Genomic DNA, 27,599 nt, shown 5'->3' on the forward strand with positions numbered 1-27,599 from the left:
TCTGACTGGCTCGACCGGAGGGAACACATATAAATAACCAGAATAACTTGTTGACTGAGCCTCATACCGCTCCTGCCTCACAATGACAAACCCTTTCCAACTCGTTGAAAAAAAGAACACAATATGCAAAAAGAAAATGAATTATTGAAATGCTAAATACAAACGTTTCATATGGGGATGCTGACCATATAGGACTTCTTATTTATCATCGGAAAAATTTATTTAATGCTCTCAAGTCTTGAAACAAATCTTGCTCTGATGTCACTGAATGTGTTGCAGTTTATCACATGGATTTGTATGTTAAATAAAAATATCTACGTTTAAGTAGATATTACATGTCAGTTGTACAACACTGTTCACAATTTAAGATATGTCCTTATTGAATAAAGTAAATATTATAACTAAAGAGTTCTTCACAGACATACGTTGCTGTGAGGAAAACTGCATTTACTAAAGCAACAATGTAAATAAACTAATTCAGATTTACAACAACCCATTGCATGTGTTGACCTAACTAAACCTTGCTGCCTTTGATGTACTTCAGCTTTCGGCTCTTGGTGTACTCCACCTTTATGTACTCCATAAATAGTAGACAACAATACACCACAGTTGTCTAGGTAATGCTCTACCATACCAGTAACACAGGTCATCAAGATCTTTGTCATCAAGCCCATATTCCTGCTTTACAAACCTTTTGACACATACTCAACAGAAGAGTTATCATTACTTTTTCAATGTTGCCCCCTCAAGGAAACCACAGCTTTGACTTTAGCACATACTGAAATGGGAGGGTGAGGTTGTACCGTATCCATCCTGTAGATGGCAGCATTGTACATTAGATTGTGTGGTACGCAGTCCGATACTTTGAAATCCAAATGCATCCTAAATATATTTAAAAGGCAACAGAAAACCAGTCACCAAGCAGAACATAACATAACACAGAACTAATTCGAAATGGCAAAATGTGTCAAATGAAACTTTCTCAAAGCGTGTTTTGATTACTTCACACAGAGTTTTCGAAAGTGTGGCAAAGTCGTTGGATTAACAATGGATTTTAAGTTTGGTTCAATCGGTTGCTCATTGTGGTTTTATTATAATCTTTAACTGAAATGTACATTATCTCTTACTGATAATAGACTGCAGCACTAAGAAATATCAAGACAACATCTAAAAACTGTTCCCTGGTAAGATAAAGTAAAAGCATACTGATAAATATTTCTTGAGGGATAAAAATACTAGCAATACATATCTGTGATACAGATATATAACCGACTAAACACTTAAATACGTGTTTCTTATGGAGAACATACCTCAATTAATAAATACATAACTCATTTATTTATGTATTGAATTGTGCGGGTCTCCAAATCACATCTGACTGTCTGATTATGATTTTTTTTCCCCCATTGTGTTCTGAAAATAGTTTGATCACATTTACGATTTGTAATTTTTTTTTTTGGTTTATTTATTGTCTATTAAGATTTTAATTTAAACGAAGCACCTGATCCCACTCTGGCACAGGTCCTCGTCAGGTTTTTAAGTCACATGATCGAATCGTGTTTGACGTCATCTTCACTCTTCACGGAAGCAGTCGGCGCCGATATGATGGCTGCTTCGTCAGTTTAGCAGCAGAAAGAGGATGTCTGCTTTAGATGAAGGACTTGTATCCCCTGGGTATAATACCTTTCACTAACTGAATAGGCCGCTGGAGAGTGTTATTGTTGAGCCAGCAGGAATTTCGGACGCTCATTTCTTGTTCAAGGGGCGGCCTGAAGACGGACGCCGGATAAAAAAAAAATGTCCCTGTTTCAGTCGGCACTGGATTTCTTAGCCGGGCCCGGCTCGTCCGGAGGAGCCAGCCGGGACCAGAATGACTTCGTCGGACAAGTCGTTGAGCTCGGTGACATGAAGCTGAGGATAAAACGGGTGATTGCTGAAGGTGAGAACTTGCTCCAGAGCCACGGACCTGACTGTCACGGCTTGCAATCAGGCATGCTAGGTAGCTGAAGCTAGCTAACGAGCTAACAACGTCAGTTGAGTTGGTTAGCAAATGAAGCGCCGCGACTCACCTAGCAAACACCAGCAGATTATTTGGTTTCGATCAACTTTGCATTAATTGTTGAAATGTGGATATCGAAGGAAAACACATGTTAGTTTGATTTGTTCGTTTTCGTATCTTGAATGTCGCTGGATAACTTCGAGTCATGAACCTTGACATCTATTTACATGTTTTGGCAACACACTTTAAGTGTAGATGTGGCAGCAATAAAGCAACACAGATAACACTAGGTTTAGCACACTTCCTGATTATTAGATTTCAAAAATAACTAAAGCAATTTCCGATATTTGCTGGATTGTCTCGCCTAACCTTAAATGCAGACAGCGACTGTTGGGTTGCATTTGAAACGGGGGTTAAACGCCAAAAAAAGTCACGCAAAATTGAAGACTTTTATTTATCTCCAGGTGTTGTTTTCCGTTTCCCTTAGCACAGATCTGTTTTATCCCCGTTTTAATATGCAGACTTAAGATGGGAGACATGTTGAAGCGTGGAGATTAGTGTGCTTTGATGTAAACAAATGTTTTCTGTAGTCTATAAGGGGGCCTTGCAGTTTCGAAAAGGGCCATTTTATGAGCATATAATTTTTAAAAAATTTTTTCTGACCTTTTAAGATTGATAACAACCTGATATTAAATGCCAATGAGACATGCTTTTTGAACCGCAGTTTGTAAGGTGAGTCTTGCAAACTGTTGTTTATAAGCAGTTTTATATCAATAAAATTAAATGCTGGCTCACATTTAGTTTCTGGAGTTGTCTTCCTTGTTGGTAATATTTCCAAACAGTCGTATTTGTTATTTTTTGTAAGTGAGGTGAAAGTATTGCAGCCTTTTTTAAGCCAGCTAAACAAGAGTATGCAAAACTAGACTGCAGCACTTTCTCTGCCATCTCCTTCATAGAAATGAAGCTACAATGCAAAACATGCTGCGGTTTTGAATCCATGCATTTTTAAAAGCTTTGGAATGCTTGGATTCCACTAACTTTCCTATCACTTTCCTGAATGCAGTTGTTGACGTAAAGTGTAAATAGAGCTAAATAAATTGCTTAAATGCATTGGAATGTGCACCTTCCAGTGTGACGCACCTTATTTAGCAATAAATGACTGATTTACTTTGTTTTAACAAATATGTAGTTTTGATTTTTCTTTTTACACAACTTTTTGTATCCTCATCTGTAATGTAAGAAGTTAATAGTCTGTTAATCCCTCTCATGGTTTCTCAAGATGAATTAGTCCCCGTTGAATTATAGTAGAATAAAACAAATTTTATTGATGAATGTTTTTGTATGCTTTTATTGCTCTTTAAAATTATTCATAGAAAAAAACTAAACAGAATCAAGTTATTTCACATGTTATGACAACATAGACACAAAATGCTAGGATCAGTCAATGCATCTGACATTTACATGACAACAATGTTGTACTAATGTTACCAGACAGTCCAGTGCATTAACTGAGCCGGTCCTGGACGGCCCATCACAGGTTAAACAGGTTGAAGCCCAGATCGTTTTACATTAAAACTCCCCCTCCCCTTTCAGACTTGTGTCCTGCTATCTGAAAGGTTTCTTTGTTGCTCTGCACTAAGATCTTTGGATGCTTATACAATAAATGGCTCCAACCAGATGATTTTTTTTTTATTTTCACCTATACATTTATTTATTTACAAATCTACAAAAGATTTAATTAAATTAATTTCAAAAGATCAGTGAACAGAGAAGTCTTGCAGCTTAAATTGGAAAAAAGAAAAAATAGATTTTCCAAATTTCTGCCTTCTGTTGTTTAGGCCTGCGTTCCCACTGTGATGTAGCTACTTTCATTCCTGCTACTAACAAATTGAAAAAAAAAAATGGATGTTGCTCTTTATACCAACTATCAACTACATTTGAACACATTTTTAGTCCTGAGCTCAGAAATCAAACGAGCTTGTTCTGTCCTGCTCATGTGAAAGAAGTCTGTGCGACTATCGGGTTACTGGGTTGAATCCCAAACAAGGTCACTGAATCAGGACTGGGATAATGAATTCGTCTTACACACACCTGAGCAGCAGTCATCCTTGGGTAAATAAATCGTTAAAGATTAGAGACGGGCAGCTGTTCCTTTAGTTTTTTTGCTGAGGAACTCAAGGCGGGTTGTTGATTTACTCATCGCTATGGTGACCATACGCTTCACTCGTTTGGATCGTTGAGATTTTTTTTTTGTCTTCCAGCAGTACAGACTTTTACGTTTGGAATATGAATTTAGCAGTTATTAAATTAAACAATTATAATTAGGATGTTTATTAAATTAAATAATTTAAAAATAAATTTAACGAAAAGAATAATAGTAGTAATTTCAGTTAGAAGTCAGGCCTATGATTTATTTTTAATATTTAGTTTTTTCAGTGTAAACTATTGATTTTTTTCAAATCCTATCTGCCTTCCAGCAAGCACTAAAATGAATTCAAACACACATTTTTTTTCTGTTTGCTGAACTCTAAATGTCCCACAGTCTTATTCTATGCAACCCATAATGGCATCCTGTCCTGCTGTATCCATTGGTGGCAGACAGATTATAGTAAAACATGATTTGAATACAGCCTCCAGCTTAGAGCTAAAAACTCCCTCTATGAAACTGAGTTCATTTATTTTTAGCAGGCCTTATCGTAGGCACTTGAGGTTTAAGATTAAGCTGGTGCCAGAAAGTTTGCTGTGTTTGTTTTTCAGCAATTTGCTTCATTTCAAACTAGTCTGGTGCAGCAGCTCATCATTCTACAGATAAGACTGTGGTTGTACCGTTCTAGACTAGACTAGTGTTTGTGGAGGATCAGTCGAGCAGATCGTCAGCTGAAGTTCTGAGTACTTTTTCTGATCATGAATTGCAAGGAACTGAACTCAGTCCACTGTGGAATCAACTATGTAGGAATGCTGTGCTGGATGAGTTTTCTTTGGTCCGTCACCATTTTAACTCTGGGAATAACCTAGTCAGAGCAAGTTAAACTTAAACGCATGGAGCTTATTTTTGGACATTATTATGTTTGATTGCATCAAGTATTATAGTTACAATACACGAAACATTCCAGATGCAAGTTATTTGTCTATGAATGCTACAGTAGAATCTAAATATGCTATTATCTGTTTATAGTTTTGCTTAATACTTTATTTTTTCTTTTAGGTGGATTTGCTTTTGTGTATGAAGCCCAGGACATGAGCGGTGGAAAGGACTATGCTCTGAAGGTAAGACGAGTTATCTTCAGGACTGAATATTTCAAACTGATTTGTTTTTAAATATCGCTAACATTAACATAGAAATAACTGTTTGAAATGAGTGATTCTGTAAGGCTCTCACCGGCTGATAGCAGCCGTTTTTATGATCTTCAGTTTATATCTGGAGATGATGATCAGCTCCTTAGAAAAAGAACTCACTTTTTAGCCTTTATTTTCCTTTCTGTTTTGAACCTTTTCCACTTTTAAATCCCTTTCGATGTTTAAAAAGCTTCACCTGCTTTTTGAGATGTTAAAGAGAGTTCAGTGGTTTAAACTTCTTTTTCATATTATATTCTGTTAAATCTGCGCTGTAGACATTCTTATTCCTCTTTTAAGAGAACGTTGAAACTTTCTTTTGAAGTGTTCTTATGGGAAAAAATATCAAGTTCAAAGTTTTAGCCCACTGATTGAGCATTTTGCAACACACTTTTAATACTAATGTCAATACATGTGGTAAAGTCTACAGTGAGAGATTTTGTGGTCGATTTGAAATCAGTGATTCTGTAAATCTCTCAGTGGTTGATCCTGGCAGCTCAAATAATCTTCAGCTGTTTACATCTGGAGATGTGATGACGTTACAGTGTGTGTGAGAGGATTACGATACACAGCACTGAAGTTAAACAGGTTTTTACTGTTATTCCAAACGAAGACAAAATTATGGCATAATTGATTTGTTAAGCTTTTACAGTGACATCCAGCACTCCTACTCTGGTTAGGATTACTAATAAACAGCAATTTATTTGTGTTTTCTCTCTAGATGTAGCAAACCATGCCTTAGATGTTGGGATTTCAAAAAGATAGTAATATATGATGATAAAACAAAACTTTTTGTCTGCACTTTCTGAAAAGTATCTCTACAAATGATTTTTTTGCATGTTTTTGTTTCAGAGGCTGCTGTCCAATGAGGAGGAAAAGAACAAGGAAATTATACAGGAAGTCTGCTTCATGGTATGATTGACCATACTCCATTTCTTTTAAGATTACATTGGAAATTTCTGCCTCAGTAGAGAGCAGATGTTGTCATGTGAAACAGCCAAGTTAAAATCAAACCCACATGTTTGAGGTTTGTGGAACAAGCTGGTTGTACAGAAATATCTGCTTATTTTATAGGCAAAGCCAGGTGTTACATTTACAATTCAAGAGTCAATACACAGTATTAATAGTAGTTGGTGGTAAGTCTAAAGGTGATTTATTTATTTTTTTCATGAGTGAGAAAAACTCCTAAAGCAATGTGCAATTTAAAATATGCAATTCTATTATTATTTGCATATTTAAAGTAAAAGGCTATTCCATCATATTTTGTTCCAGTTGGATACAAATCCATTGACCAAAATTTCCATTATTATTAAGCAACAGCTTACTAGTGAAAGTAAAACCTGTCATTACAGTCCTTAAGGCACACTGCTCTGCATGTTTTAGATGTTTCCCTGCTTTGACACACCTGATGTCAGCCGATGGCTGATTGACAGACTGTCACTGCACTGCGATCATCTCAGTCTGGTGTGTTAAAACAGGGAAACATCTGAAACATGCAGAGTAGTACGCCTTGTGGACCAGGGTTAGAAAACGATATAATTATATATGTATATAATTATATGTTTGATATGCAGTTGGAACCTAATAATTACCATAGAAAGATACTTTCTTTTACCTCTCTGGCATTAAATTAGTCTAAGTCTTTTCTATTTATTTATTTTTACTGAATGCTAGCATAATGAAACTCAGACCCCAGGAGCTTATTGGTTAACCTTTGAGCCAAATGGAGGCACAGCTGTGGATATATTTTAAGGCATCAGCTCACATACAAACTTCCTCATGTGACTTTCTGTAAAATTAATAATAAAAAAAGAGCCAAGATATCAGAAAGAGAACCTCTCTGAGAACCTCTCCAAATCTGAATCATCTTTCGGTCTGACTTCCAGCTGCCTGAATGTGCCATGTTCATCTGTTAAAACAACTACAAGTATAAACAGCATGGGAAAGTCCAGCCATCATGCCATTCACAAGACAAGCTCTGTGCCCCAGAGATGAGTGTGTTTTGTGGTGAAATGTGTGTATCAATTCCAAAACAAAAGGAAACCCTTTGTGAAGCTGCTGGCTGTAGACGAGTATCATTCTCCACAGTGAAACAAATAAAGACTAGTTTTTAAATGTTCTCAGGGACAGAGACCCTAGTCTTCAGAGTCATGTCCTGTGGTGTGATGAAATCAGAACTATGTGGCCACACTGACTTCTGTTGCATTTGGAGAAATAAAAGAGCGAAGCTTGCATTCTTCAGAGCTCTATCCCAACTGGGTAGTATAGGGGGGGTAGCACAGCAATTTGTGGGGGTGTTTCTTTGAAGCAACATCTTACGACATCAGCCAGGAAGTAAAATTTTCATCCTGCCAAAGTAGGTGAGAATGGTTGTGTAATAGAGATAATAAAGCCCTCATTTCAGTTCCATAGATATTTTTTGTCAGAAATACAAAGGTATTTGTGAGAAATGTGGCCTACAGACCTGACTCAGTTACACAAATTCTGTCAGAAAAATGGACTAAAATTTTGACAAACTATTGGGATAATCTTATTGATATCCAAAATGTTTGACCCAAATTATACAGATTTTTTTTAAAAGTCTACCAAAGATTAAGAAACAATTTACAAAGTTCTGAATGTGAAGACTATTAAAATTTAAAACTCTCACTGACATTAACCAAAACAGTATTTCTGGTGATACTGACTGACTTAAAACAAGGGACGTTTAGACCGATTTTAATGCCAAGCCTGGAAGAAATAAAATGTCTCTTTATACAGTGTGCTTAAAGATTTAGTTTTAACAGTTTAAATAATCAAATCTGAGAGCAGGCCTGACTTCACAGCTCTGTTTATTCTCTGATCTTTCACCCTCTGGCTTCTTCTAGAAAAAATTATCAGGTCATCCAAACATGGTTCAGTTCTGCTCAGCTGCATCAATCAGTAAGGAGGAGTCGGACACTGGGCAGGCAGAGTTTCTGATCCTCACCGAGTTGTGTAAAGGTAAATACCGACTCCCACTTCTGCACACAGGCATTTTCGTAAGTGTTGGTACATCTTCCTCTGTCTGCCTCGTCATGTCGGGCTCTGGGGTTACTCATTCATCCAACATAGTTTTGTTAATTCGGGTGACGTTGCACTTTTTCAGGAACTCAGAAGGAACTGGTGATGAAAGTCTACTTTTTTTGTGGCTTTTTCATTTCCTGTTCTGCTTCCTTTACTTCCGTTACAAATGCCCTAGTTTTCATTCAGCAGTTTTTTACAACTTTATTAGCCTGCACCTTCCTCTTTAAACAAAGAGTATGCATTAATATTCAGTTGTCTTTTTTCATACATTTTTCATAATGAACAAAGCAGAGATTTGCATCCAATATGATTTGGTTAGAAATGTACAAAAGAAGTCAAAATGAACTAAATTTGGTTTGAGTATTGTGTAACTATTCAGATTTCTTTATTCATTGGCTTATTTAAATCTTTCAAAACAGGTCAACTTCTTGATCAGCTGAAAATCAGAATGTCCAGCTGCAATACCTGCATAAAGTCAAATTCTTGTTTACTAAATCTTATCCTTTGCAAAATAATAAAAAAAAACTATAGCATATTTGAAATATGCAAAATTATTTTCTGTACTGTATCAAATACAGTGACTATATTGTAAGCTATTTTCAGTCAGACTAATCTGCAGACTTACTGTAACTGTAAGTATGTTCAAAAAATAAATAAATATATATATATATATATATATATATACGTATATAAGCACATCAATGAAACACCTTGATTCCACATAGCTCAGATTTTAGTCAAATGCAAAACCCTGTGATAGATTCCTCCCCATTTTTGTCATGATGGGTTTTAATCGTCTGACCCACATGCAAGAACACCCACAGAACAAGGGAAATCAGTAAAATTATATTTATTGCAGAGAATGACAGTCAGAAAAAAAGGGGAAAAAACTGGTCCGGAGAGGATACGATGCTTCTGGTTGGAGCTAAGGGTGAGAGAGTATGGTGAGTTCGCTGACTGGAGGAAATGGTAAAGTGCTGAAAAAAAAACCCTTAACGTTCTTACTTCAGCTGAGATGATACGGACCGGGGGGGAAGGTCTGAAGGATCCTGGGCGGATTACTTGAGGTCGAGTGTTGCTGCTTCGCTTATGGTGGTGGGGCAGCTCTGGAGGGCGGACGAGATCTGGGCGGGTTTCGTTTATGGCCGGAGAGAGGGAGGCAGCGAGCGTGGAGATCCGATCACCAAGGTGGGATTCAGGGACTTGGGCATCCGGTGGGCAATAATCCACCGGCGTCACAAGGAGAGGTTCTGCGCTGGATTTCCACTAAGGGGTTCACAGCTTCTGTAGTGAGAGTTCCTATGGAGGCACAAAAAAAAACCAAGAATCACTAGAAATTCACAAAGTTCGATCACTGGAGAACTTCAGGTGGCCTGTAATACCAAAACTGGCAAACACTCTGGCACTGGTGTGTAGGCTGCCTCCTCCTCTTATGCTCCTCCAAATGAGATCATGCAGTGCAGGTGATGAATATCAGCTGGTCCACGCCCTCCAGGAATGACTGCCAGGCGCCCCCTGAAGGATGGACAGGGAAACAGCAACCCCAACCACAGACAGGAAACACCCAGGAACCCAACAATTTTCTATTCATTATGTAAAATAAATATTGAACGTATTTCCTTCTTTTAAACTGCATACATTTTGAGAAAGGCCTAACCCAAGCTCTGATTTGAACATTCGTCTGAACCGTTAGTGTTAATAAACGGCTTGGTTTAAAATTGGAAATCATTATTTATATAAATATGTTTGCTCTGGCTCAGGTCAACTGGTGGACTTCATAAAGCGCGTTGAGCAGCGAGCTCCCATGTCATGTGACACTGTGCTGAAAATCTTCTACCAGGCGTGTCGAGCCGTGCAGCACATGCACAAACAGAAACCTCCGGTCATCCACAGAGACCTTAAGGTTGGTCGGCTCTGATGGCTGAAGGAAGAATGCTTCTTTAAACGGGCGTAGAATGATGAGCCTGTTACTGTGCGGTGGAGCTGAATGAGATGGCCTCTGATGTGTTGCAGATTGAGAACCTCTTGATTAGTAACCAGGGCACCATCAAGCTGTGTGACTTTGGCAGCGCCACCACAGTGTCACATTATCCCGACTACAGCTGGTCTGCACAGAAGAGGTCCATGGTGGAGGATGAGGTACACACACACTTCTCTAAATAAAAAAGAAACACTGATCCGTTGGATACAAGCAGGAGTTACTGATGTTCTGTTCGTCCTCATTTCCACAACCTGTTCCTGTTGTCGAAGGTTCTGCTCACATAATGTGACAAAACTGCCCACTGCACATCCAAATTCTTCAAAGTTTTGTTTCATAGGAATCATTTTATGTTTACCAAGTATTGTGCTGCTATCAGGTTGAATCTCATTACTCATTGAACTAGTTTAAATTCTTAAAAACAAGACTATATACATGTGCTTTACATTTTTGCTCTTGTAAGTTTTTTTTAATAACACGAAGCAACATAATGAGCAAAATCTCATTTTTACTGGGTGCACTAATGCAGACTGTTTTTTTATTTTTTTATTTTGGCCTCTTTGAAGGAGCATTAATTGATAATGCATAATATTTTTATTATTTAACATGCATTTGTTAATCATATTTAGCAGCCATGTACAATCCTATTTTTCTTCCCCAGAGAAACACACAAAAAACAAGACGATTTATGCAGAACTAGATTTTAATAACTTAATGTACCAAAGTGACAGTTTTAATACATGTTTCCTATGTATGTAAAAAACAAAAAAAGCTTGAATTAGGTGAAGCCTCCATTTATCTGATTCCAATGTATCTAGTGTCACACTGAAACTCTAGTAATGACATCTTGGTGTTAAATAGGAACCAGAAATGTTTGATTGAATTCACCAGAGGAAGCACAGATTGGTTACATTAAGGCTATTAATACCATAACCACACAGAAACATGCACAGAGACAAGAAATTGTAAATCTAATATTGTCTGCTAATCTTTCCAAACCATTGGTGGTAAATATATGCTAGAGCAAACAGCTTGTATGATGGAGTTGTAGATGAGAAATGCCTAATTTTATCCTTTTCAAAAGTAAACAATAAGAAAATCTTGGTGAATTGGATTAAAAAAAAGTAGTTTTTACTAATTTATTGGAAAATATCTAAAAACAACGTGGCTGGTTTATATATGTGGTTGTATCTTAAATAATTTTACTTTTTTCCCTCTGCAGATTACAAGAAACACCACTCCAGCATACAGAACACCAGAGATGATCGACCTGTACTCTAACTTTCCCATCAACGAGAAACAGGACATCTGGGTCAGGACTTGGAAACTCCTTACTTTTTCTTTTTTTTGCTTCACTTTTTATTTGAAAGTAAATTGAATTCTGGATTTCCAGTTTGACCATCTGTTCTCCCATGCAGGCTCTTGGGTGCATCCTCTATCTGTTGTGTTTTAAGCAGCATCCTTTTGAAGACGGAGCCAAACTGCAGATAGTCAATGGAAAATACTCCATCCCACAGAATGACGCCAAATACACTGTGTTTCATGACCTTATACGTATGTACTGCTACTTGTTTGGTATTCTTAGTCTGTGTAATATTTATAGAGTAGAAATGTTTTTTTCCCTTCTTTTTTTAGTATATTTTTTCCTGCTCCATCTTTATACTCTTTTAATCCGTTTTCTTTTTAGGTTCCATGTTGAAGGTGAACCCTGATGAGAGGCTATCCATTACAGAGTTGGTCAACCAGCTGCAGGAGATTGCAGCCGCTCGTAATGTCAACCCCAAGTCTCCAGTTACAGAAGTGAGTGTTAAAGTAGAAAGTAGATATCAATTGGTGTATTTTTGATAAATTGTCTTGATTGGCGGTAACACTTTATTTGGCGGGTTGTGAATAAGACTGTCATGACACTGTCATAAACATGACATAACACCTGTCGTGAACACGAGTAAGTCTTCATGAACATTTATGACTCTTGTCATAAAGTGTCATTTGGTAAATCATGACACTTTTAATACAAAGTTGACATTATTCAAAATATCTTTCTTATGACAACTTGACATTAACCAAGAAATCATGATCTGACATAAATTTGTTATAAAAGTATTACTGATTAAACTTTAGCTTTAATAACATAAAGCTACATCATTTTTGAAGTTTACTCAGGAATGCTTTTATAACAAATCAGATCATGATTTATTGGTTAATGTCAAGTTGTCATAACAAAGACATTTTGAATAATGTCAACTTTGTACTAAAAGTGTCATGATTTACCGAATGACACTTTATGACAACAGTCATATATATTCATGAAGACTTACTCATGTTCATGACAGGTGTTATGTCATGTTTATGACGGTGTCATGACAGTCTTATTCACAACTCGTCAAATAAAGTGTTACCTGATTGGCTAAGACTGCTCGTCTATCTGTAAGCCTGAAAGAGTCACCCGGCCCTTTCCGCTGTGTGCCTCTCAAATTGCTGATGCGGTTCCTTTTACTAAGTCTCTCATGCAACACACGCACTTTGTGGAGGCACAAAGGAGTCAGTTTTCTCTTTTTCTGGCTTCTTTCTTACTTGCGCCCGCAGTTTCAAACAGGCTGACACTTGGAGGTTTTCATGAACTGAATTTGAAACAGAAACATAGAATGATTGTAGTTTGTTTAGTGGCATTGTTGTTGTCAAGACAGAAAACATTTGATACTGGGAGCACAGTCAGTTTAAAATTTCAGTTTAATCTTATGATTTTCAATTCAAATCCTTGTACTTACTGTGAAAGCTGATTTCAGTTTGAAATCTGCAGGTCTTACTGGGACTCATTCCTCCAACTTTTTGATCTGCAGTAATTCCCTCATTAGTGTTCAGTATTTTCCACTAAATCTTTGCTACAAAATAAATGACTAGTTTGGTTTTGGCCAGCAGCAAAGTAATTCTCCAAAGGTTCACCTGAATCTTCCTTTATGCATAAACCTGAATCCAGACCAGACTGAGTGTGTTTATGGGAGGTGAGGGGGGTGTCGGTGGATTTGGCGATCGCTGATCTGATTAGGGCTAAGAAACGGTTTCCCTGCTGGACATAAGGAGATTACGATCCTCCTCCACTCTCCGCTGCAGTTCAGTGGAGACATATGGAGCGGCAGACTGAGCCGTAGCAGAGGGGAGACAATTAAGGAATAGAGGAGAGATGGAAACGCAGCGCTGTCGACTCACAGTGAAGAAAGGAGTGAATTCAAACTGCTTGCATTTTTAATTTGCTCAATATCGTTTTGTAGATACTTTTCAGAGCTCCTCATTTTTCATGATATCTTCAACTTTTCCTTCTCATTAAGCAGTTTTGGTTGCCAGTTTTGCAGTGTTTTTTACATCTTCATCATTCCTACAACAATGTTGAGTACGTATTACTGTTGGCGTCCAGTTTATGATGGCTATGAATGTCTGCAGCTGCTGGAGCAGAACGGAGGATTCGGAAACAACGGAGCGCAGCCACCCATGCAGATCCAAAGTGTCCATAACAATGCAGGTAAGTCTGATTAGTAATGTTGGGATCTCTGAAGATTACAGGTTTTTATGTTTTCACAGACTAGCAGAATATCCCTAATAAAAAAAGTAAAAAAGTGTTGCATGCAAACAAAGTGACAGATTACATGTCACTTTGCAAAGAGGGAGATGTTTAGGAAGCATGGCTACTAAGGCTTTAAGTGATGGTTTCTAGCTTTGTGTCCCAGTATTCCTGGTAATCTACTGAATGTGTTGACGTTTCAGTGCGTATTCCATGAACTGTGAAAGCTGGCAGCTTTAGCTCAACTTTTTTAAAGGAAATGAACAAAAACACAGGCGAGAAAACAAAATGGATCAATTCAAAGCAATGTTGCAACCTAAGTCAAGATATTAAAATGCAGAACTTGGCATAGCCAGTTTAGTTTTATTTTTCTACATTGAAGCTGGTTGATGCATGCTGCTGGTCAGCTCCTTTCAGCTGGCTGAAAGGAGGCAGCTGTACAATGGGATTAGGAGGAACTCAGTCATTTTCAATATTTCCTGTTGCTAAAATAAAGTCATGGTGCAAAAACTGACAACCATTGCTTTTACTTAAAATTACATTTGCTAAGCCAAGAGTAGCAATTCTGTTAAGCATCTGACAGCAGTTCAGCTACTCTAGCAGATATACTGACTAAATGTGTAGTTATTACCACATCTGTAATAATCTTTTTTATTGTTTTCTAGATTGTAGGAATATTTGTTGCTAGACCATATTTTATGTTTTCTGTAAACAAGGCAATGATGTAAAATTGATATTTTTACTGAAGGTTTCTCATTCAGAGACACTCCGACTGACCCAGGCCTATGTGGAACAGTAATGGCTTTTCCCCTTTTTAGTGTAATTGCATGTATTTTAAGTCTATACTTATCTTGAATGCTAATATATATATTTGCCATTAAGGCAGTTCTCAAATTTGAAAATCTTTCTGATGTTTGCATTTGAAGTGATATAATTAAAACATAAGTAAGGACAAAATCCCTGTGTCAAAAATTATTTTCCCATTTCTCTACAGGAGGTACATTTGCCAAAACTACTGTAATGAGCTTATCTTTTTCAGCAAACACACACCCTTACACACACATGCAACCTCCTTGATACCTAATAAGAGGATTTCTGTGCCGCCCATCAACCATCTGTTGAAAAGCAGAGTGTGTTTGTTCTTTCCTTTGACGATTAGCTCCATCTGCATCTTACTGAAAAAAACATCAAGAACCTGAATTATCACAGTATAAAACCAACAAATTTATCCAAGCTATTTTCTGCCTCTCTTTTATTGGACTACTCGGTGCTGTTAAAGGGACATGTGTGGCGTTGCCTGTTACTCTACAAAAGCACATTCACTTCTCTTCTTTCCCATGATGCCCAGGTGTGTATGATCCTGATCAAGCAGGAAGTGGCTTCCTGGACATCTTGAGGGGAGGAACAGAGCGCTTCCTGACCAACATTAAAGACACATCATCTAAGGTCATCCAATCAGTAGCCAGGTGAGGGGCTCCAGCTTTTTTGCTATGAGTGTCTTTATATTTTCTATTTGATTATTTATCATGAAAAGCTTTTTACATGTGAACTTTCTTACTTGGCATAACATGCACTATCTGGGATTATATCAATAAAACTATAAATAAAACTATTTTCTCGAGGGGAAAGGGAATTCCAGGCTTTATTCTACAACCCATTGTTTAAAAATGGTATCTGTCTATCAGCATCATTTCATCCATCCTTCTATGTACCCACCCACCCAGATATGTTTTGTATGTACTTGTTGTATACTCTATATATACACAGTTAAAACTAGATATTTGCCTACACTGTATATCTTTTTCTCTTTCTTTCTGACAATAAATAAGCTCAAACATTTCCAGATTTAGGTCAGTTTGTCCATCATTAACAATGATCATCATGGCCAAACGATCCATTTTAGTTTCATCGGACCACCAGACTCATCGCAGCAGAATTAAGGCATTTGTCTTGTACATTTTCATACAATATCCAACTCTGGATTTTTATTTTGCCATTATCCATTTCCTAAACACTCTTATCCCTGAAGGGCTGAGAGGGAGGCTGGTGCCTATCTCCAGCGGTTATCATTTGTTTATTTTGCATTTAACGTAATGACTTTTTCCTTCCTGAGTGGCTTTCCACGTAAGGAAGGAACATTTAGTCCCTCAGCTGTCCAAATTTTTGTTTTCATATTTACGATTGACAGGAGTTATTAGCATTACCTTGGCAGTGGTTGTACATATTACAGCCTCTGCCAAAAAAAAAAAGCAAATGGCTAAATTTCACACTTGTTGCACAGCTTTGATCCTTCTATCAGTTATTTTTCCTCATCTGTTTGATCCATTCGTGTGATTGTTTTTGTTTATTTTTATTTTATGTTTCTTTTTTCTGTCCCAATTCCTCATGGTTCCACTTTGTGTACATCTCCTAGCAGCCCGAGGTAAATATGGCTCGGTGAAGTTTGTCTTCTCATGCGTTGCCATTTGTGTCACGTAGCATGTGTTTGATCTAGAGGATAAAACCTTTTACTAAAGCTTCTGCTGTTCTGTGTTCATCATCACAGCTTCATGATCCTAACATCGCACACTCAATAAGTCAGCTGAGTGTTGCTGACAGATGGGTATTAATTTGGGACGAAATGATTGGAAAATAAAAATATATTTCAGCCATCTGCATTCTGTGTGATAAGATGTTGTTGCTCAATTAATTTAATTTTCCATGCTGTGCTGTAACTTAAAGGGTGTTTACCTTATGGTATTTTTAAAACCTAAAGTTTTCTCATAGTTGCATCAATACTCGCCATAGTTTTTTGTAAATGAGGGAGCTTTGTTTTATAAGAAGATATTAAAACAGCATTTAAAATATTTTCTTCCTGCCTTTCCGCTGTGAGCTGATATGACACCCCACTGTGTAAGAGTTGCTGTAAACCAGATTTTACTATTATTCTAAGATTGACAAACTGTTAACATTTTATTATAGGATTTAATGTGGCTAGTTTTATTAAAACAGAATTTATGTCTGTACAATTTTAGATAATGCAAGCCCTTACCGTAACTGAGGTAACAACAGTAACCAAAAGGATACTGTTTCCAAATCCAGCTTTTTCCAGAAGTTAAAAGCTCAAAATAATAAACCATGGCAGCCTTATTGTACTCTGTTCAAACTTCCTGAACAAGTTTATTTTAAAGCTTCACTGATGCTGAAAAATAACTCTCTTTGAGCCTCTTCCTTGCAGTGAAAACTTGTTTGTTGCCTCCATGACCTTGTAATTCTTAGGTGTGGTGTGTTCACTGTTTGGAAAAAGATTTTAATTTTGAGTTTCCAAATGGTCAGTGACCAGCCAGAGCCAGTCGAGATGAAAGTGATCTAATATTGATCATCAATTGACTTCACAATGCCGTTCCTGCCGTGTCATCAGTTTTTCAGGCTTGTGAACAAACCAGAGTTTATTATTAAGGATAACTGATTGCTAACATGGCGATTAGTTTTTACAATACAATGCCAATGCTACATTGTTGTCCATCTCTACAGCAGGTGAAGGACTGAAAAGGAAAATAAAGAAGTCTTTTAGAGTTGGCATTCAGAAGGAATTAAGAAAGTGAGGACAAGTTTTCAATAAAAGAGAGAAAGTCAGGATATAACCAGGCATCTGACTGACTTCAAAAGAAAGTGAAAATATAGTGAAACTAGCAATGAGTAAGAGGACCATCTATTATTAATAGTTTATCAAATGTAATAAAAAATTTAATTACATTCCATTTTCACTAACCTCCCAGTTTTGTTCTGTTGAAAAACCTTTAAAGGTGATTTAATGCAGAATGTCCATACATCTTTCATTGGAACGGTTGGCCACAAATGAATGCTTAAAATTTTGAATGAGCAAATATTAAACTGTAATAATGAGCTTTTTTTCACTCCACTGCTTACAGAGTAACGTTTTCACCATTCACGTGTCTTTAACCAGCATCCCGCTGTGCGTAATAATGCCATCCCATAATATTTACTTTAGTTGGAGTTGATGGCTTTGATACTTTTGCTTTCCGAACCATGATGCATTGCTTTTAATATGTTGCAGTGTGTTTGTAGATGCTGTAAGAGTGTCTTAAAGCCTGGTGTGTAGTATAACAAAAACACTTATTCTGTTTGTGGTATTGAGTGTTTTGGCAAATGTTTGTGGTGCCTAGAAAATTCAGTTTATAATGAAGGAGGAATGTACCAATCAAACCGCTTTAATATGTTAGAAGCCATTAGAAACCAGAGTGATAGATGAATGTTACAAAAGAATTGTCTCTATTTCTTGATTTTTATTTGTTAGCCTTTAGTTTACCTACTAAATGACTGTGCTTTTACCAGGCATTAGTCAAGCAACATTTTCTTTAATTGTTTGAAGTATTTTCTAACATGGATTTGTCCCTCCATATGCTCTGCCTCTTTTTTAAGTCTGCTTTTTGTTTTTCAGCTATGCCAAAGGAGACCTGGATATTTCTTACATCACCTCCAGAATAGCAGGTAGATCAAGTTTCCTCCGTAAAATATTTTTTTCAAGTTCTTTTGTTGTTCTTTTGAAAGTGATTCTGTTGTTTAAGTAGATGTGATTAAGTTGAAGTGAACACACATTGTAGTGTCTCATGTTAAGACAAGTCAAATTTATTTTTGGGGTTACTGATCAGTTTGTTTGTGTGTGTAGTGATGTCTTTTCCAGCAGAAGGGGTGGAGTCTGCGATAAAGAACAATATCGAAGACGTTCGTCTGTTCCTGGATTCACGTCACGCCGGCCACTACGCTGTGTACAACCTCTCTAGACGATCCTACAGGCCTTCACGGTTCCACAACAGGGTAAGAACAGTGTGTTTGTGAATATGATCCTGCATAATTGGTGCAGGGAAATGAGACGCAGCTGATTTCTTCAGCCAGTTGAACTGCATCTAAAAACTTCAGTCTCTTCATTGTCTCTCTTTGTCCCTTGTGTCCAGGTTTCAGAGTGTAACTGGCAGGTTCGCCGGGCTCCCAACCTTCGCAGTCTCTACAACGTCTGCAAGAACATGCATGTGTGGCTCAAACAGGACCAGAGGAACATCTGTATAGTGCACTGTATGGTTAGTAAGCCAGTCCTCCATTCATGCTCAAAAATGGAGGAGATCATTTTATGTAGGTTAATAAATGAAACTATAATTTATAAGATTATGTACACATTGATTATTTGTGTTTGTGCATAACTGCATCCTAAAAATTTGCTACTCATACAATTATTGGTTAATTATAAAAGTTATTTATTCGTCAACATCAACCCCAACTGTGTTTGAGACGAAACATGCCAAGTGTGTGATTGATCTGCATTACTAGTAAGGCTGCTGTCAGCTGCTGTTCTTTTAATTGTTTTGATCGTTTGTTTTTTTCTAGGATGGCCGAGCAGCATCAGCAGTGGCAGTTTGCTCTTTCCTGTGTTTCTGTCGCCTCTTCACTACAGCTGAGGCTGCTGTCTACATGTTCTCTATGAAACGCTGCCCGCCTGGAATATCTCCCTCACACAAAAGGTACGAAACCCAGTGTGCAGAAAATGTTGCGTTGGTTTCCTCTCAAATTGTGAAATTTCTCTAGATTGATTTTTATATACCAACATTTTTTTTTATCTGTTTCACAAAATGATGGGAGTGCTCTTGAATGTTGCTTTTTGGTTTTAGGTACATAGAGTATATGTGCGACATGATGGCAGAGGAGCCCATAATCCCTCACAGCAAGCCTGTAGTTATTCACTCTATCGTCATGACACCGGTGCCGTTGTTCAACAAGCAGCGCAACGGGTGCAGGCCATTCTGCGAAGTCTACGTCGGAGACGAGAGGGTCCTCACCACTTCACAGGAGTACGACAGGATGAAGTATGATTGACCTGTAGTGTTTTTTGCTGTTTAACCGATATAAAGCGGCATAGCTTTTTTATTCAGTTATTGTCTCTTTTTTTTTTTCTCCCCCAAGGGATTTTAAGATGGAAGATGGCAGAGCAGAGATTCCCCTCAATGTTACAGTTCAAGGAGATGTACTTGTGGTGATCTATCATGCTAGATCTACACTGGGTGGCCGTCTCCAGGCAAAGGTACAGGCATATACGAGTGTTACCAGGATTTTGACTTCCATTTTATCAATACTTTATCTAATTATCTAATTAAAAAAAACTGTTCTGCCCAAAAGACTGCCTTTCTGATGTCAAAAATCTTTTCCAGATGGCATCAATGAAAATGTTTCAGATCCAGTTTCACACAGGCTTTATCCCAAGAAACGCAACTACTGTCAAGTTTGCTAAGTATGTAAAAATATCTGCTAATTAATATCAATACAAACTGGAATATTGTTACTCAAATGAAAATGACTTTTTACTATTTGCAGGAGAGCTAAAACTCAAGTTTGTTAGTCTTTTTTTTTCTATAACATTTTCCTCCACGTGTTCTTTTTTTGTCAGGTATGATTTGGACGCCTGTGACATCCAGGAGAAATACCCAGACTTGTTCCAGGTTAATCTTGATATTGAAGTGGAACCCAGAGACAGACCCAGCAACAAGTCCCCTCCATGGGACAGCTTCCAGACCAAGGGCCTCAACCCCAAAATACTCTTCTCGTCTCGTGATGAGCAGCAGGAAATCCTCAGCAAGTTTGGTAGGTTCTGGATTTGATTTACTTATCGTACCTTCTGTAGACAGAAGGTACGATAAGTAAAGTATAAGTATAAGCTTCTGTGCCAGAAGCCCATTAAAATGGTGTCCACATCGTTTTAAACTGTGTGATTGTGAGCGTGAGTGGGAATAAAAATAGCAATAGGTATTTTGTTCCATATAACACAGTATGAGGGTAGCCGGTAAACCTTTTATGGATGCAAACTCGACTAAAAACCCACCGGTTTAGGATTGTATTTGAAACGTAATCAATTACAAATTTATTGATGGAACCTGACTTAATGTCGTGTTTTGATTGTTGATTCTTTGTTGCATTGTGTTTCTGTGTTTGATATGATGTAAAGCACTTTGAAAAGCCTTGCTGCTGAAATATGCTATACAAATAAAATTTGATTGATTGATTGTAGAGCCTTGAAAAATAAGATACCTTTGACAATAGTTTGTCCCTTACAACCTCAGACTTTATTGTGATGGAGCAACACAAAAGAGCATATGATTCAGAAATGGGTGGAAAATAATAGGATGAAAATGTTTGGTTGGATTTATATTCAGTTCCCTAGCCCAAAAGAAAATGCAGCATAATGTAAGAGCCTAGCATGGTCTGGTGTGAATGTCTGTGTAAATATAACTGGAAACATTCCCACTTGTTTTGAGTTAATAAACTGATCAGCTTGACATTTAACTTTTCTTGCAGTATAATACTATTGGATTTTGAGTTCTCGTTTTTTATAAGAAATAATCATCAAAAAGTACAATAAATTAAGCCTTGAAATAATTATCTCAGTGTAGTGAATCTAAGTTAATCAGACTTTCACCGTCTGAAATGTCAAAAAATATTGAACTTTTCCATGATAATTCTTTTAGATGTAACTGTTTTTTTATAGTTGTTTTTATCTGTAAAGTGAAAACCTCTCCTCAGTGTGTTTAAATAGTGTCACTTTTTGCTTGTTCTTCATGCATATTATGACCTATTAGTATGTACTTAGCAGGACAATAAAATTTATTTTTTATAGGATTTTCAACCATTTTTGTTACAGTAAAAGTACAGATGAAACTCTCGTATCACAATGTGTTTCACTGTGAAATGAAACACAGAATTATCCACGCAAGCCTTCCATTAGAACCAGTTTCATTTCTATTAACTGGATGTGTGACCACCACAGGTAAGCCTGAGCTTCCCCGTCAGCCTGGTTCCTCTGCGTTTTATGAGTCGGAGTCGCCTCCACCGGCTCAGACCCCAGATGGCGCCAACGTCACCGAATCGGAAGCTTCGGTCAGCAATGACGCCAACTCTAGCAACTTCTTCCAGACACTAGATTGGGAAGGTAAATTTACTCTTTTATAATTCGCTGAAGTTGAAATGTTAATATTTTGAATCAGTTTTTTTCTTTTTTCAAAGAGGGAAAAGCCTCTGATTTTTGTTTCTTGTCTTAGCTTTGAACCATTTCAAACACTGTATTACCAAACCTTTTCCATAAATTAAAAGCATTTTGATACTTAAAACTTTTAAAATTTGCTCTCATTTCTTCCTTGTGCACTCAGACATTCAGAGCCCTCATGATGCCACAGACAGCATAGGAGGAGGATCCATGAACGACCAGGAGGATCTGAGTGATCAGTCAGAGGGGGAGTCTTACTCCGCTCCCAGTGGGGAAGCTTTATCCCGTGACCTCAGTGAACAACTGTTCGATGCGGATTTCCAGGTGGAGAACTTACTTTGCTAAAATAACACTTAAGGCTTCGTTTTAATGTGCTCTGACAGTGCTGTTAAAAGTCCAATGATTTAATTTCTAACTTCTCACCAGACCCCCCCTCCAGCACCCGAGGACTCTGCTCGAAGCGACACCGCTGATCTCCTGGGATTGAACTCTGACCCCGAACAGCCTGCCTCATCTGCTGTTTCCTCTGGTGCTTCTAACCAGGGCGAACTGAAAGCTGCCTCCAGCAACAGCGATCTCCTCAATGACTTGTTTGCACCCCCTGCTGGTCAGACAGGAGCAGTGCAGGAAGATCTGTTCTTTAGCGAGCCAACCAGTGGAGCCACACCTGACTCAAAACGTGAGGAGTGGGACTTTGTAATGCTGGATGCATTATTCCAAAACTTTCTCTTTAACTTTAATGTGATTTTCATCTGATCATGAATGTTTTGCAGCCATGGGCGACCTGTTTGATCCATTCGGGATGGGGTCCGGCTCTGGCGTTGGTTCCAGCGTGGGCTCTTCTCGCCAAGCCTCCGGGCCTGACCTGTTTGGAGACTTGTTGGGCTCTGACAGTTCAGCGACCAGCGGATTCAGCTCTGCTCACAGTACCACCACCCCTGCATCTAACACCAGCCTCTTCAACCTCAGTGAGTTCATTATTAGCAGAGTGTTCATACCACTTTAACTTTTTCACCTTTTGTCATGTTACAGCCTCAAACGTCAGCATTTTAGTGAGTTTTTCATTGATGGGTCAAGACTAAAGTAGTGCATAACTACGAAGAACTGGGAAATAAAGCGTGTTTTGTTAAATTTCTGCTTCTGGTCGTCATGTCAACCAATTCTCCTACCAGAGCTGTGGATCTCTGCAGCTCTCTCAAAGTCATGGGCCTGCCTCTGTTTAATAAACTCCTTTCCACAGTGTGGATCTTTTTATTTTTGTTTTATCAAACAGTTTTTGTGAAAAAGTTAAGCCGTGTTTTTTCTTTTGATTTTGTAATTCGATGCCCTACTATCAGTCGGTGATATAAAACCCCCATGCAATTTGTGTTCAAGACATCTCAATACTTGTTCAAAGTGGGGGTGGATTAGAAATGTATTCTCATTTTGTGCTACTATTGCAAAAGCAATGTAAATGATTGTAAAAAAAAAACCTACTTGTTCATCATTAGGTAATATTATGACTGTGACTGCATGGCACATTCATAGCGCCACAAACTCAAATAGGCTTCTTCAGGACACCATTTAACTGCACATAGTAACTAAAAATAAATATATTCCCAAATATACAGAAAGTTTTGATGCTCTCGTCAAACAAAAAAATGTATAAAGTAGTACAAATAATATATCAGTCAGTTTTTTGAACATTAAAATTGATCAAGTCAACAAAATCAAAGAAACCTCCTGCTATATCTTGGTACGGTAGTAATTAGGGACACCTGGTCTTCACAGATAAGCTAGCGAAAGACGGCCCTAAGATGACGTCATCAGCCAGCCAACCAGACCTGCTGGGTGGGTGGGACAGCTGGGCGGCTAAGACCACACCTGACATCACCACCAGCACAAACAAACCCAGTTATACCAACACAGGTGGGTAGAGGAATATTTCTTACCAAAGGGTATGATGCTTGTGTTGTTTGTTTGATGGCATATCAGGTTTGTTAATGGCTTTACCAAATGTGAGTCTGACTCATATTCTAACTGTAATTGCAGCTTCTGGTGTGTCATCCATGTCGAAGGCCAAGTCTCAGACCTTTGATCCTTTTGCAGACCTTGGGTCCCTGGGATCCAATTTACCAGGTGAGTTTTTGTCTTTTACAGTGTTGCATGTTGATTTAACAAGCAGTGACCCCAACATGTGGAAAAACATCAACTTGAATCTCTTAACTTCCCAAAGTAAGTGTGATATTTATTCTTTTTCTTGCAGGCTCTTCAAGTAGTAACTTTTCAGGGGCTTCATTCAGCACAAAGACGCCGTCTTCCTCCACCCCTTCCTCTGCGAAGCCTCAAGCCCAAGCCTGGCAGTCAGGAAGACCGGCCACAGCGCAGACCAAACCGTGGATGTCTGGACCTGGATCAACATCTAAAGCATCTTCAGCATCTCAGCCTGCAAGCACACAGCCCTCTAAACCCAACTACAACCTCAACTTCTCTAGTGTCATTGGTGGGAGGGAAGAAAGAGGGGTCCGCGGGCCTGGATTTGGTAAGAGAAGCCTGGGGAAAGGATTTGAGGTTTTTCTGCTGCAGAAATGCTTCTCATTGATAAGTTTCAGATTTAACCCTTAACCGGTGTTGTTGTTTTACCGTAGGCCCCAAACCAAAGGTGAAAGAGGATGATTTTGAGGAGCTTCTGTCCACTCAGGGTTTTGCTTCCAAGCCTGATAGAAAGGGACCAAGGACCATTGCTGAAATGAGGAAGCAAGAGATTGCGAAAGACATGGATCCTCTGAAGTTACAGGTAACAAGATGAATATAATACATGTGCAACTCAAAAACACTGTATGTGTTCTTACGCTTATTATGTCTCAAAACTATTTATATTCCCTGAATTTGTTCACAAATTTTTAAGATTACAGCCAATCCCTAAATATGTGTAAAGGGACTGCATTATGTAAAATTGTCTTTTTTGAGGTTTATATTTGTTTGTTCTCTAGCAAACCTCAGAATTATTGACATTTTCATTTATTTTCCACTTTCCAGATTTTGGAATGGATTGAAGGGAAGGAGCGAAACATTAGAGCGCTGCTTTCAACTCTGCATACAGTGTTGTGGGAGGGGGAAACGCGCTGGAAGCCTGTGGGCATGGCGGACCTCGTGACCCCTGACCAGGTCAAGAAATTCTACAGGAAGGCAGTGTTGGTCGTCCATCCAGATAAGGTACAGCTTCAAAATCCTGCACATGTTGTAATCTGGCGCTCAGATCTTCAGTCATTAATGCTGCCTCTGTCCACGCAGGCCACCGGTCAGCCGTATGAACAGTACGCCAAGATGATCTTCATGGAACTGAATGACGCCTGGTCAGAGTTTGAAAACCAGGGATCCAAAGCTCTTTTCTGAAACACCGGCCTGGACCACTACTAAACCAGACCAGACGTGCACTGGGCTGGATTTGGCCCAACCAAACGAGGGTTTGACTGGGCCAGATTGGACAGGGCTGAGCCCACATTGGGCCATAAAGGGTGCCGAGCCTCTGAGAGGTGTCCTCTCTTCCCCTTCTTCCTTCTTTACTTTCTTGTGTATCTACAGCTACAAGAAAAGACCTTCTTGCCTCACTGTAATGAAAATACTTCTAATTCTTGTTCTTACACAGAGGGTTTAATAAACATTGAGATGGTTTTTAAACGCACTGCCTACCTGTGTGACTGCCTGAGTGGTGCTGCAAACATTGGGAGGAGGGAATAACGGACAATTGGGCCAAAAACTAAAGATATCGTTTAATTTTAGGAATCGACACTGAGAAAATTCTGACCTATTTTGGTAATTGGTGGTACTAAATTTCCTTTGTGCTTTGCACGTTTGCAGCCAGTCTTGTAGTTTACTGGCAAATAAAAGGGATTATGGCTGTAAATTGTTAAGCATGGCAGCCGACTTGAAAGTTTGCAAAATACCATGATGTTGAGACTTGCTTCTTCAAAAAATGGGAACATTTCCAAACAGAAATTGAAAGAGATAACCGGAAAAGACTTTATGAATTCCTTTGCTGCTCTGTTATGGGTCACAACTTGAATTTTCTCGAGCCAGTAAGTCAAGAGAATTTACCTGCTGAACACTACTTGTGCTGCTTTATACCTGTTATTGCTGCAGCAGAGCAAAGTTAAAAATGATGATGATAATAAAAAAAGTGCAGCCCTCAAACTTGTTTTGGAGTTCCTGCATTAATCCAGTCAGGCAGTCTGCTTGGTTTTTTTTGAAGTGCTCTTTGACTTCCACCTTTTCAGTGTACACTGTGTAGCAAACTGCATGCTATCCTCCATCAAACCTCTAAGCAACAGCAGGTGGATGTCTTCGATTCCTAACCCGGGATGTCTGAATGAGCAGTTTTCTTCATTGAAGTGCTTTTTTTTTTTTCCTTGTAGCAGCGACAGAAAAGATGCTACCAGCGTGATTGTACCTGGTGACAGACCTCTCAGTCCATGAGTTTAAGCTCCTCTGTAATCATCATCCATTTTTGTCACTTACGCTCCACCCATCTTTAACACAGTTTACAGAAAACTAAAGTTCAGAAAATTGAAGGATTGAAAAGAAAATGTGATGGTCTATTCTGGTTTTATAGGGCGGGGTGATTGTTTTCTCACTCTTTGTATGACACTGTTGGTTAAAATATCCTCTTTGTAAATATAAGAATATTATCATCCATCAAGTGGCTTTGTAAAGATTCCAGCTGGGGGTTTATCTTGATAAGCCTCAGGCTGGACTGTGTGAATGTTTTTGTGTGTGCTGACAAATAATGCAGCTTTACAGGGCATCATGCTCTTTTGCTGATTATCACTTTTTTTTTTTTTCCTTTAAAAAAAATTTCTGAAATCTTTCCAACTATTTTTCCATTCACATTTTACCTCATGGACCAATCAAATCTCCTCTTTTTCTTATTTATTGTAGTGTTTTATGAATGCTTTTGGGGAAGATGTATGCATTATACATAATAATGGCACAAGTGGAAAATTCAAATGAATGGAAAGTTTTGAACTCAAATGGGACAGTTGTTTGGTCACAGTATGCCGCTGTTTTCATTCCAAAGCATCACATGTTAATATGAATGTGCTTTTATACATGTATATCCTGTCTCTTATTTCTCTAGATCTGTAACTATACTTTTGGGTATTCAGTCCGTTTATGTCACAAATGCATTTTCTCCTTTAAATTCAGAGGTGAAAGTGTTGCTTCTGTTTTCTTTCTAATGTTTTGTAAAAAGAAAATGGAGAAAAAAAGTCCCCAAACAAAGGGCCTGCAAACTTAAATAAAAATATAACTGATGCTTGAAATTCAGTTTTTTTGTTGTTGTTTTGACACTCTGACAACATAAAGCTGAAAAGTGGCAACAATAAAACAACTCACTGGCAGTGTTTACCAAATTACATCATGCTAATATGAATGTAAATGTATAAAGAGGAAATAAAAAAAATCTTTTGATCTGGGACATTTATGCATTGTCTTTCTTTTACTAAAAATATGCCTTCAAATTCACTCTGTAAACATGTATCTCCAGTTGCACAGGTAATGATATATCAGTGCAATTATCTTTTCTTAAGATAAGTAAAGAGTTTTTTTGGTGGGGAGAAGGTTTGGGGACAGTTGTCACCAAATATCAGTATCTTATCTGTTGTTAACACTTGTCTGGGTGACC

The 27,599-nt window shown here is 38.1% G+C and overlaps 1 protein-coding gene and 1 long non-coding RNA gene across 3 annotated transcripts; one reads left to right on the forward strand and one right to left on the reverse strand.

The window, feature by feature from the left end:
- The first annotated feature begins 1,566 nt into the window (after nt 1–1,566).
- Nucleotides 1,567–27,392, forward strand: gak (cyclin G associated kinase). 2 transcript variants are annotated; one of them, XM_028033273.1, is made up of 30 exons: nt 1,567–1,939; nt 5,205–5,266; nt 6,185–6,244; nt 8,200–8,314; nt 10,138–10,280; nt 10,391–10,516; nt 11,578–11,667; nt 11,774–11,909; nt 12,043–12,155; nt 13,794–13,872; nt 15,260–15,377; nt 16,325–16,333; nt 18,353–18,402; nt 18,581–18,729; nt 18,867–18,989; nt 19,294–19,427; nt 19,575–19,769; nt 19,867–19,984; nt 20,112–20,191; nt 20,348–20,541; nt 21,722–21,883; nt 22,101–22,261; nt 22,364–22,616; nt 22,711–22,905; nt 23,708–23,845; nt 23,969–24,055; nt 24,183–24,458; nt 24,565–24,713; nt 24,956–25,132; nt 25,211–27,392. In XM_028033273.1, the coding sequence occupies exons 1-30, from the start codon at nt 1,798–1,800 to the stop codon at nt 25,310–25,312; spliced, it is 3,936 nt and encodes a 1,311-aa protein (XP_027889074.1). In that variant the 5' UTR covers nt 1,567–1,797; the 3' UTR covers nt 25,313–27,392. The 2 variants fall into 2 exon arrangements, with proteins under 2 accessions (XP_027889074.1, XP_027889075.1); XM_028033274.1 differs by lacking the exon at nt 16,325–16,333.
- LOC114154303 (uncharacterized) lies at nt 9,213–9,974 on the reverse strand. The gene is made up of 2 exons (XR_003597548.1): nt 9,383–9,974; nt 9,213–9,302 (listed from the first exon to the last, which is right to left on the reverse strand). It is a non-coding gene; the product is annotated as an uncharacterized LOC114154303 (long non-coding RNA).
- Nucleotides 27,393–27,599: the final 207 nt, after the last annotated feature.

The sequence above is a fragment of the Xiphophorus couchianus genome, chromosome 12, assembly GCF_001444195.1.
Source record: "Xiphophorus couchianus chromosome 12, X_couchianus-1.0, whole genome shotgun sequence".
In the NCBI taxonomy this organism is placed as follows: Eukaryota; Metazoa; Chordata; class Actinopteri; order Cyprinodontiformes; family Poeciliidae; genus Xiphophorus; species Xiphophorus couchianus.

What these genes read in the sequence shown, in the direction of transcription:
- gak (XM_028033273.1), top strand. Translation starts at nt 1,798, where the DNA reads ATGTCCCTGTTTCAGTCGGCACTGGATTTCTTAGCCGGGCCCGGCTCG. An exon ending in CCTCACCGAGTTGTGTAAAG is followed by an intron (nt 8,315 to 10,137) that starts GTAAATACCGAC and finishes GCTCTGGCTCAG; the next exon opens with GTCAACTGGTGGACTTCATA. An exon ending in TCATCCACAGAGACCTTAAG is followed by an intron (nt 10,281 to 10,390) that starts GTTGGTCGGCTC and finishes GATGTGTTGCAG; the next exon opens with ATTGAGAACCTCTTGATTAG.